This window comes from Ambystoma mexicanum, chromosome 12 (genome assembly GCF_040938575.1).
Source record: "Ambystoma mexicanum isolate Mex_15411 chromosome 12, UKY_AmexF1_1, whole genome shotgun sequence".
Taxonomy (NCBI): Eukaryota; Metazoa; Chordata; class Amphibia; order Caudata; family Ambystomatidae; genus Ambystoma; species Ambystoma mexicanum.
The window spans coordinates 935,297,203-935,309,754 of record NC_090936.1 but is presented as its reverse complement, the minus strand read 5'-3'; the positions used below and the strand labels follow the sequence as shown (position 1 = coordinate 935,309,754).

The 12,552-nt window shown below is 42.7% G+C and overlaps 1 protein-coding gene across 1 annotated transcript in view; it reads left to right on the top strand.

Annotated features, from left to right (window-relative positions):
* Positions 1 to 12,552, top strand: part of NEDD1 (NEDD1 gamma-tubulin ring complex targeting factor) — a 551,712-nt gene that overhangs the window by 31,714 nt on the left and 507,446 nt on the right. The window contains exon 2 of the mRNA XM_069629423.1: positions 10,989 to 11,132. Coding sequence (XP_069485524.1) covers positions 10,997 to 11,132 — 136 coding nt within the window. The 5' untranslated portion in view covers positions 10,989 to 10,996. The remainder of the gene's footprint in view (positions 1 to 10,988; positions 11,133 to 12,552) is intronic.

Below are 12,552 nucleotides of genomic sequence, written 5' to 3'. Positions count from 1 at the left end.
AACATAGCAATGCTGATTGGTTGTCCAAAATGTTTAACCAACCTGAACATGACTCAACCAGGGGTGGGTTAGTTCCCCCTGTCCTTAGTCTGGGAGGGGCGAGTGTTAGGAAAGATTTCATTTTATATGTAATTTTCCCTCCAGTTGTGCACCCCCAAACTTTTAGCTGCGGTTTACCTTAGTCTGACTTTGCCAGGGGTGCACAGCCTTCTGCTGCACTCCTCTGGGCTTTTGCTCACTTTTTATGGGGAAACTGACATGCTCTTAAGACAGTCGGTGCTGGAAGACTTTGTTTCCATTGCTACTTTTCCAATGTTGCAACTTTTCTGCAACATTGTTATGCTCACCTGGTCACTGCGGAGGCGTTGGGGCATGGTTGCAGCCCTCCCTGAACTTGAATCCCCTCCTTCAGGCCTCTCCCTCAGTAGAAAAGCTGTGAGCGGTGGTAGCTAAGAGTGTGTGAGTGCGCCAATCTATGATTGTTGTACCTCTCGAACCCTTCACCTCAAAGTACGGTTTCTGTGAGCATACGCCAGCCCATAAAGCTCACCTGTGAATTATGGAAGATAAGCTGTCCGTCCTTCTACTTCTGGCAGGGGCGCGTTGAATGGGATCTAGTTCCTTCACTGATCCCTGATGAGGATTAGTCAAGTCCAGCTGCGACTATGCTTCTCCTTATGATTGGTAAGTCTTCCTTGAGCTCTTATGATGCTGTTCGTTCTGTTTAATGTTTTTATATGTTGCTCCTATTTATGCCCGCAATAATGTCTCTCTTCTGTATTCTTCCCTGAGATGGAAATGCAGCATTAATGCCGCTGCGAGACGCGACCGGATGGAAGATGCGAGACGCGGCCGGATGGAAGACGGATGCTACCGCAATGTTCGACAGCAGGTAAGTGATGGTTTAAGGAAAAGCGCGAAGTGTGGTGAAGCGCAACCTTAAACTGACTGTTTTTTCGATGTCTAACCTTGCCTTCTGTTTTTCCTTGCAGGCGCTGCTGTCGACGATGGAGCGTGTCGTGCTGCATTGCCAAGATGAAGATTTCGGCATTCCGGAAGCAGGATGTCCAGGAAGCAGGATCTTCAAAGGTAAGTCTGACCTCAGGTGACGGTGAGCGTTACGCTGCTTGCAAGTGCCGAATAACACGAAGCGTCTGTCTTGAGGATCGGGGCAGCTTATATAGCTGAGGTTGTGGGCACGCCACACCCTGCCACTCCTAGAGTGAGCACGTGCAAAGGCCATCCATTAGCAGCCACACCCAAAAATACACTTGGGGCTCCTTAATGTATGGAATGTTAAAGGTTAATGCATCCTGCTTAATGGATGGAATGTTCAAGGTTAATGCATCTGAAGTGCTATGTCCATAATGAAAGCTTTTTAGTGTTAAATGGATGTTCTTGTTTACTTTTGTTCATGAGCCTGGCGCCAGGACAGTGTCCACCCAGGTCTCCTGTGCATGCGACCCCTGAATGCCTGTGCCCCTGACTTCATGACCATGACAAACATGTAACAATTTCACAATGTACCTTACAATACAGTGCACTTGGGTCTCATAGTCATTTCCAAAGACCCTAGATACACTCATAGGAATGTTTGGGAAATGTACAGATGTGTCATGGACAGGGCCGGTGGCAGCTTATCTTTTCATGTAATTTTAACCCTTTCCTGCCATTTAAACTGCTTTAACAGCGTTTGGCACGAATAGGTAGCCTGGCTCCAAAATGGCCAAAATGAATAGTCTCTGACACTGGACTGCAGACTGGTTCATTTGAGAATCCTATTGAGGGGTTAATTTTCCCGGAGAGGGCTTGAAGGCACTAACTCATGAGAAAGTGTTAGACGCTCCTGTATCTAACAAAAAACATCCTTCTCACCTCTGCATAATTCTACATATGAGCACGCAGGATCCGCTGGTATTTGAACCCTTCCCCTCTCCTGTGCATATGTTGCATAATATTCCGTAAATGGTTATCTTCATAACAGGCTCTTGCAGAATATTCCTGGCCCGGTCTAGGATGAAAATAATTAAACTGCTTCTGGCTTTGAAAATTTGTTGCATCATCATTCGGCAATTCTACTCTTCCTTGAGCTATTCCTCCTCCCATCGACCTACATCTCCCTCGTGGTCTGAATGGGCATTCCTGGATCCAATGGTCTGGGCTCTTGCAGTAATGACACCCATCGTCCACTTTTCCTCCAGTGTCTGGAGCGAGACATATGCCCTAAATCCCTGCGTTCTTCTGGTTATAAGCTTTAGCCCTATCCCTTTCAGATTGTGGTTTTCTGCTCCTCTGTTGCTCCTCCCTGATCGCCTTTTGCCTGGCGTAATCCTCCCATTTTTAATGTTCCCATTGGAGCAACCGTACCTCCCTTGTACCGGTTGCTGATATTTCCCTGTGATACCCTCGTTTTTGCAAATCAAAGTCCGGTGCTCAGGAATCTGTAGATTCGGATCATCTTTTCTGCAGGATCTCTGCCATTCCCTCAAGAATAATACTACCCCTAATCCTTTTTATACCATAATTTCACATTCTGGGGAACCTTTTGTGGAGGGGTCGGAACATGTTGCTCAAGCTTATTAAAGCACTTTCTACCAAATTGCATTTTAATGACTGTACTCCCTGTATTTCATACGCATATGCTTGTGATGACAAGGATACAATATGTCTAGTTTCACTTAAAGCAGTGGTGCCTGGAATAGTGCAACAACAGCATATCATCATTCCATTTACTTTTCCATCAGCACCAATCTCACCAGATATTTTGAGGTCCTCTCATTCACTCAGCTAGTCTGCGCTGGTGTCTCTGGAGCAATACACTGTTCTCTCAGGAGGGGACCTCAGTCGAGGCAAATCTACGGGTTGAGGAACTAGGCATTGTCAGACCTAGATAGTGGCTGTGGGAAAACTCCGTCCTCTTTGTACAGTGCGCTCCATGGTTGTCTTTCGCCCCCCCGGCCCCCACTCTGGATTCACCTCCGAGTTGCCATTTTGTGGAAAATCACAAAATAAGATACTGCAATATCTCTACCTTATGGGTTACCACCTAGAATACAAAAACGAGCATCAGATACCATCGCACAATAATTGTTTTGTCTACTCATTTATTCAAGCATCAGCATAATACACTCAAGCAGGAGAGAGCAACAACATAAGCTTTGAAAGCCATCTCTGCTGAGTCCACAAATTCATTAACTTATACACAGATTTCCAGATGAAGTTACGTGATACATTCAGAAGGGAAGGCACATAGGCAATGCCCATTGGCAGTTGGGAACATGTTTGATTAGTATTTCATAGCTAGCAAAACAAAGAGGCTTTAGCTTAACACAAATAAGGTCAGGGTAATGCATCATCCACCCTCTCCCTCCGGGGTGGGTGATAAATGCCCATCTGCCCTTTCACGTGCCAATCCTCACAGCAGTCGTAAAAAGAAAAGGCTGGGTGACCCTCTTTTCTTTGGTTACGGGGGGCCTGACTCATGAGGGTATAGCAGAACTAAGAAAGCAGTGAGTCAAGGCTACCTCTTCCTTTGGTGCAAGGTAGTAGTTGACACAATTCTTTAAGCTAGTGTGACATGGTTAGATCATGCTAGTGGGGAATACATCTGGTTAAAACATTTATTTTAAGTTTACAAGACGGTAACATAAAAACAGAAAACAAAACGTAATCATCTGTATACATTCAAAGTGTTTTCAATACAGGTAGTCTTCGTGGACTATCGACCAATACATAGTACATATCAACAGTTAACTGTGTGTGAATGATCTAATTAGATTCCAAAAGATTTTTCACAATGCTCAATGCATAAAAAATTAATGAACCATGGATTAATACATGGCACATATCGGAGATTTCCACACTGTATTCAGTGTTTCTAGTTCAGGGAGTTTAGTTCTAAAGTAGAGACATCAAATATCATAGTTCATAGAACAACTCAGAACTTTCATCAGGACTCTTAATCCTTGTAGGCACAGGAATAGTGTGGGCAGGTAAGTCACAAGTCAAACCGTCAGTGTAAAAAACAGTAGGTAAATGTGCGTGCCACAGTGTTAAGGTGAGTTTAGCCTGGGATGTGGCGCTCAATAGGAATGTTTTTCTTTAATTTCAACTAATTCAAATTGAGACGTTACCCGACCAGCCTCACACCCCCTTTTACAAATACCTCGTGTCACAATGGACCATGAACTAGGCCGTTTGGTGAAAATACAATATTTATTTTAAAATTCACAAAAATCACACAATTTGTAATTTTGGGCAGCAATCACCAATAGGGTGATAATTACAATAAAAAAACACTGAACTACATTTGGTTAACCTTCTACAAGGACCTAACCAAAGCACAATTGAATAGGAGCACCATTTGACTTAGGATAAATATCACCCAAGTTAAGGTTTCCCCCTGCAATGTTCCCTCAACCTACAAATAATTCTGAGTGGATAGAAAGAAGCAGCAAATAGTCAGGAATAAGAGGCAGCAAACAGAATCAAAATCCGTCACAAAATAAGAGGCAAAAACAGATTTTAAGCCCTTTGCAAAGGCCTAAAATGACTCGGATTTTGACAAATAATTATGTGTGTTTAAATAATGATGTACATATGCTTTATCACGGTATCAGGGATGTTATATCATTAGCAACCAAAAGGCAAGGTATCACAAAAGCATACAGCTCACAAAGCAGGTTGAAATTAAAAACCTAGTGCAGTTGAATTCACATGTGGAAAAGTTGCATTTTTACACAGAAGTAGTTTTAAATTTCAAAACGTTTTCTTTTATAAAAACATTTGAAAAACACTGAATTGGAATGCGGTTTTTGGGCAGGGTGATAGATGCACATAACAGGGACAATATAGAGGTGAAAAACTGGCTATAGCTGAAGAATTGGATAAGATTTTCAAGGTGGGATGAGGTTCAAATTTAAGAAAATGGAGCAGTTGAAAAGTGAAATGGTTTTAAAAATGAAAGGCAAATTTTACTTCAACTAAATTATTTAGACTATATGGTTAAAGAAAGCCATGGTACTTTCAAAGATTGATTGACGAAATCGGCCTTTTCACGCCGCGTTCAGATCTATGTGGGAATTAAGTAAAATTATTCCAAATACTACTAAGGAGTTACAATATGAAATGGATGAAAGAATTACGCTAATACTAGAAAAACAAATAGAGTGCACAGAGCATTAGAACAGTCTAGACAAGTAATCAGGGTATGGATATGGTTGCTTAGCGAGTGGAACAAAGACAAAAGTTAAGATGGGGTAGGATGTTTTTCTATAGGATGGGGAAATACTCAGTCCACTAAAATTGGGATTAGGAACAGTCAACCGGGTTCTGGACTCCTGGACTCCAGGACTCGGGTCACCAGGTAGCGGCGGACACTCCTAGCAGAACAGCTGGACCTGTCTGGTTAGTGGATCGCAAGTTACAGCTGAATGGCAGGGGTGCAGCGGGCATGCAGTTAGTGGGCAAAAAGCCGGTCTGGTCTCAAGATGCTTCCCAAAAGAATACCACAGCTTTTCCCCTTTTGGTTATTGGGATTTTTAATGGGATTTCTGGATTAAGGCCTTGCTGGGACAGGATCAGCAATGCTTTGGCCTTGCAGTGGAATCTGGATCAGCTGTGCTTTGGCCCGGCAGTGGAATCTGGCAAGATGAATGTAGAAGATCAGGAAGGCAGGCCCTGGAAATTCAGGAAAGAGTGTCCAGATTTCTGTCAGCCACCCTTATTTATAAGGCATGGTGACCTCATCGGATGATGTGGTGGGGCAGGCTTAAGCTAGGCATTCTCCTAACAACTGGATTGGACAGGGGTGATCGTCGCATCCTTCCTATCAGCTGGTTGGGTTTCAAGAGCATGATGTCAGATTTATGATGCGAGTTTTACAATGTCCAGACCCTTTCACAGTTACTTTAGCTAAAATCCAGTTTTGACATAAATGGCACATTTGGACAGCTGGGTCATTTTAACAAATCACATGGGCAGATTATATATTTTACACAGAACATGCCAGTCCAACTCTACAGTTTATAAGACCTTGTTTTTTATAAGACCCAGTTTTTTGCACTTTTTAGTGAGAAATATATAACTTTATACATGTGTACATATTCTCATAGGCCATGTAAGTATTGAATTTCACTGTGGCATTGCGTACACTTTCCTTAGAATGTCCACTTCTGTTCCCCATGTGGCAGTGATGGCTACAACGTTCTTAAATTAAAACCCACAAAAAAATGTAAACTGTTATCTTTGCCACAGGACTTCGCAGAAATGTAAAATGTTAACATTTTACATTTCTGCGAAGTCCTGTGGCAAAGATAAGTCTTACAAGTTTATTTATGAACTAGTCTTTTGAGGCAAATGTACAGCATTGTTCACCATATATGGGCATAGCTTCCAAGGCTGCTCTGGAATTGGCTTTGAAACTCCCAGTAGAAGTCGCACGGAAGTGTGATTTTCCTTCACATATTTGTGTCCCAGAATTTCTATTGTAAGAGGCCTCAGCCCAGACAAGTCTGCCAAGGTAGCAATTAGCACTTGTGTTCCTAGGATCTACTGTGAGGGGCCTTGTGTTGCAGAAACCTGTTTGGGGCTGATTTCCCCCATGTAGCAAATGCAATTGGATTCCTTATTTTATTTTTGTTCTAAATAAGAAGAAAGCCTGTTGAATAAAACCCCCCATATATATTTCACAACACAATCCCCTTTACATTGGTAGACAAGGGCAGGGCCTTATCCAACATACTTTTAAACAGGTGTTTTTCTTATTAGCAAAAGTACATCTAAACATGTGGTGACTGCTGGCATTTTCCTTTCAAATTCAATTTTTCTCTTCCATCTGAATTCCCACGTTGTTCTGCAATCACATTCAGTTTCTTTTATACATCTATTTGTTTAAAACACATGCACTGAAATTAACATAGGCCCAGAGAGCCAGGGCCTCTTTGAAGCATTTATCTTTGACATTTTGTAGCCCAAAAGTGAGTGTTTCCCGTGTAGCTGAAGTAAAGCTTATTTTGATTTCTTCAGATCTGAACAGCCGCCTGTCATTCAGGGATACTGCTCTTTTCTGCTAGAACACAATGTGGATATTAATGGGCATGGCAAGTTCTCATTAATAAAAGTAGTTTGATGAAAAGATAAAAATAGCGTCAGGCAGCAACCTTTTTCATGTGAAATATTCCCTTTCCAATGGAACTTGTTTAGCAAACGGCAGAGCAGCGCTGTTTTTCCATTCGCTTCTTTTGGTGCACACATGAACACATACTGCCAGCCTTTCTCAGTGTGCTCTCTGCCCCAACGAGCCCAATATGTGCTTGGCAGGATGGTACAGCCATCTTTTTGTCGCTGCAAAGCGCAGTTTTGAGGTGAGGCAATGGTGCTCCAAGGAGCCAGCGCAGCCATTTTGCTGTTTCTGCTGAAGTGCAGCTTGGTTATGGACTGGAGTACTGCTGAATGGGTAAATATATCCCTCACTCCGCTGACTTGATAGTTTCTTCAGATCGGTTCTATAAAATCTGCTCTCTGTCTTAAAGTCCCCAATTCATCATGCCATCCCTCCCCAGGTCAGGCCGACTCCCATCAGTCTTCCTCATTCCGGCTGGCCATTCATGTCTCCTCAGCGTGCCCACGATCTTGTGTGCCCTCCTTCACTCCCCTAGCTTCCAGCCAGCTCCAGGCATCTGCCACCGTCAGGAAAAATTATTTGCCAACTACCAGCACTCTCAATTTCGCAGGAAAAATCATGTAACACGTATTGTACTCGGCATCGAAGGATCTCCTTTATTTCTGAACTTCCTGCGTGAAGTCTGGGAATATCAGCATGTTCACGTTCTCCCTTGAAAAATGTCCCCGGTGCTTCGCTTCTTGTAAAATAGTATCTCGCTCTCTAAAGTTCAACAGTTTTGACACGATCGCGCGCGGAGGGGCTCCTGGCGGTGGCTCTCTGCCTGCACTCTGAATTCTTTCTGCCGTGAATAGTTTGGAGAGTCCTCAACTTAAAGTCCACCAGTAGTAGCTTCTCCAAAAACAGCTCCATGCATTGGCCTTCTCCCCCCTCCGGTACCCAGATCAACTGGATTTTGCACCTCCTGGAGCGGCCCTCTCTCTCTCGTGTCTTGGTCACCCCCCACCAGGCCTTTTTTACCTGATTCTTTAATAATGTCAAGGTGTGCTCCATGTCGCTCACCTTGTTCCACCTGCATCACCCTTTCGGTGATCTTCCTCATGTCTACTCTTATCAGGGTCATGTCCACCCCGAATTCTTGAATCTTTCGCTCCAGAGACACTTAACTTTATATCCGCTGCTCTCTTGCTCAGCTGCTGTATCGTGCGCTTCCTCTGCTTGGGTCATGCCCCCACTAACTGCTCCATCTTCTGTTGCCCTTTCACCATTCCTGCAGTCCGCGACTCTCCTTGTGTTTCTTCTATATTTATCTAAGTTGCCCAAGGCTCTCTACCAGCTCTCCAGAGAGCCCTCTGCTTTGCAGGCATACTCTTCCTCGCCCTTTCTTGTACCCTGTCACTCTTATTGCAACTTCTCAGGTGTCGCAGGTGAGCAGGCTCTAAATCTGCCAAGCGGGTTCCCTTTTCCGCTTGTGGTCTGGACTGCTCGCTCCACCAGTCGTGTCAGGGGTTGCAGGACAGTAGACTTTGGGGTAGGTGGGTGTCTCTGTTAGTGGCTATGTCCTGCACCACTTGCATTCAACGACCTGACCCCGCCTCAATTCCGCCATATCCTCGATAGCCTACCAGTCGGTTTCACCGGTTAAAGTGTTGCCCCCTCACTGCTGTGTCTCTGAAATGCGTTGCAGGTTCCCAGTCCCGGTCTTATGCCTGAAATTCGCCTCTGCCTGCTTATTTTCAGCAGCACATGCGTGCCCCTTTAGGGTCCGCCGCTCGTTCTTGTCCCAACTGCCGTAGAAGCTGCCATCTGTTACGGCTTCGATCAGTGTCCCATGGGCTGGCAGGGTTCTTTTGGCAGAGCTTCCTGCCGGTTGACTTGTAGGCCTGTCACCACTTCTCCAGGCAGTGTTTGCAGCTCCCGCTTCCCATTCTGCGGGTATCGTCCGTCACTGGGAACCGGTGTCTGGGTTGCCCCAGCTTGTTTCTGCCTCCGACCCGGGAGCAGAGTGATCCGATCCTTAATAGAAACAGATGTTTTTCCAGGATTTTAGCCGGTGGGCCACGAAGCTCTCAAGCTTCACTGCTGCATCGCTCTGCTCCTGGCCAGGCCCCCTACATTCCCGGTCTGTTAAGTCTGAACAATCAAATTGGCCAACTTACTACATCTATTCCTACTTGCAATGGACACAAACAAGGCTTTATCCTTACCCCAACTTAATTTATACTTGGCTGACTTATCAGCAGAATTGACTTGCGATAATGCATATCCAACACTACTAGGCACTAAACCCTGCAGTGGATTGTCTCTTCTATTTCTACTCTCTGGAGTATCCAAAATCAGCCTACTCTCCTTAGCAAATACTCTTTAGAGAATGACTTAATAATATCTTTAACAAAACCAAGATTATGTGCTTCCCGTATTCAAAAATAGGAGAAGCGGCTTTATTTGGAAGATCAATGACACACCGTTAGTGTGTGGATAAATATTAGTATTTGGGGATGTTCCTGGACAGTAAACTACAATGGACATCACACTTCTAGTATATCGCTAATGTAATACGTCATATTGGAGCCATTAAATCTTTCTCGCACTCTAATTGTCAATACACACTTGTATCACTAATTACTATTTTGACTATTTACAAAGTCAAAATCAAATGATTGTATATGGAGCAGAAACATGAGGGTAAAGCTGTATAAAGGAACTGATGAAACTTGAAAACTACTGCGTAAATCTTTACCGACATGCCTAAATGCCTACCAGCTAACTATCTGCAAATCGAATTAAGCATCGCTTCTGTTCAGTCACAAATAACAAAAAAGACTGAATTTGTATTGGAAGATTATTAATTCTGAATCTAAACCACTATTGGATTTGGTATTTAGAGACCATGTCATTACACCAGCGTGCACATGTGTTGACATGCTACTATAAGAGTAAAGTGGTGTGTGGACACTCATTTCACTCTTAGTGACCTATCCCTACCTAAATTTAAATCCACAGTCGAATACACTGTGGTGAATATAGACTGGAAACAGAACATTATTGATCCAGCCACTCTCTCCCTTAGCAGAGACTACATCCCCTATATTCTAGCTTGCTATACGACTTCGAACTGTTTGAAAGCCTTCCCTAATCTGAAAAGACAATATATGAATTATAAATGTAATATTGCAGAGTCACTCTAAGTTATGGGGGCTAGTGCTGGAATTATCAAGGAGATGTAGACTGTGGCTTGCCTTAACTAGAAACATGTAAGCATTTGATTACTGCATGCAATGCCCCAGCCTCTATTCGTAACAAAGCACTGGCTAGCTTATGGGGAATCTATCTGTGATGTGTCGAACAGCTGTGGTGATGGATGATGGAGAAAAATGATTGTATACATTAACATGTCTTTAACAACTAGCCAAAGTTAGTTATCAACCAGAGCCATTACGTTCGTTCTTATAGGTAACGTAACTAATCTGAGCCTGATACTTCATCAATTACGTACTATGCTTATCACTTGATACTTCGATCTCAATGTACTACAACATTTTTCTTATATTCTAATGTCTGACACACAGATTTTTGAATTTCTTTCTTCATTTAAATATTCTAAATTTGGGTCAACCTGAAGGTAGACCTTATTTTCCCACCATTTATTAAGAATTAAATGTTAAACTAGCCTAGCACTGATTTTAATCACTTTTTTTTCATTTCTTTTCAGAGGTCCTTGTATATAGGGATCATAGCCTTCTGAACCATCTACTTTCACGTTTGTTAACTGTATTCCTTGTAATAAATCTGTTAAATCACTTTTGTTGGTGACATCTCAAAAGCAAAAATTGCTGGGATTATAATATTTATTTGTACTTGCTAGGTCCAGTGATGCAGGAAAACATCCGATTTGCCACCTCTGGTGAGGATATTAAAATATGGGACTACTCTTCAATGACTGTGGTGGACCAGTTTAATCCACATGCGTCTCCCAGTGGAATATCTTCGCTCTGCTGGAGTTCCAACAGTATCCTTTGCTGGTCCGATTTCACATCACATCTTTATGGAGCTATACAGTAATTCGTAGTAGTTGGCGTTTTTAAAAAAAAAAAAATATTTTCTATACAAATTGCACATGTTTTTCTTGACCTAGTTCAGTTTCTTTTACCACTGTGTTTTGGTTAGTAAGCCTATATGACTGCTTAATAATTGGTGATCTATAAATCTGATTGGTTTTTCTCATATTACGGCTTTCATGTCGAAATGTATACCGCTTGTCCAGTGGACCACAGGATTTCCTTCTCCTATCTGTCAGTGATGCAATAATGAAGGGCACTTCTGACCTAGATCAGAGATGGCGTTGTACAGAAAAGGGGCAGTTAGATATTTGTAACCTATCGGTTGCAGGTTCCAAGGCTCCTTTTTGGTCAAATACATACTGTGGGAGTTGAGGGTATTTATTGATAGCAGGAACATGTTAACATATGCGTGTTATAATGTTTATATTGCACATACCACAATGTTATTGTTGGTAATTGCTCAATGAGATGACCAGTTTAGTGCGGAAAGAAGAGATGGGTACTCAATCTTTTTACCAAACAATTTTCACCAACTTTTTTTTTTAGCTCTTTTTTTTTTTTACTGCTTTTGTTTTTCCGCAAACGGTAAGTGGCACTCTGTTGAAGCATTATTAGATTTGGGGAGTTGAAATCGGTGACAAATTATTTGTAACGCATGCAACAGAGTACAAAGAAGCCTGGGAGAGAAGAGCGGAGTGGGGCCAGGTCAAGCCTGGGGAATAAGAGGATGTGCATTGTTACAAGAAAGAAGGCGGTTCTTAAGTCTGTATTAAAACGGTTTGGCTGTCTCTGGGCCTTGCAAGGTGGGGCTAAAGACCCTCACCATTTTCCCACCACTGTTGAGGTAAGAGTGAGAAATTGTGACTTTCAGTTTATCTTGTTCTTGTGGATTTTTTATTCTGTTGCCTTGTTGGCACTTTTCTATGGGGTATCCTTTCTATTAATAACTCTGAACTTAAAACGCAGTGTATTGTGACAGGTGACACACTTCATCATGCGTTGTATGATTTCAAAAACTGTTATTATGAGAAATAAACAGTTAGGAGTGTATAAGTAGAACCGAATGAGATTTGATTTAATCAACCACATTTTCTGTAGAGAGTCGAGGAGGCAGATTGTTCGATTGTAGAGGTGCAAGAAAGCCACATACGGGACCGGTGATTGAAAATCTCTGTTCTCTGCATGACAAATCAACTTCATCTCTGCAGGAGTATAAGAATGAGTAGGAGTTACTGCAAACCAACAGTGATCCCAATCGCAAAGGTAAAACACGCACAGCTAAAAGATATACCTTCTTCACCCTTTGTGGTAATGTGCGCTGAGTGAAGGCTCTACTCTCGGAAAGGGTGTGAATGTTAACCAGTAGCA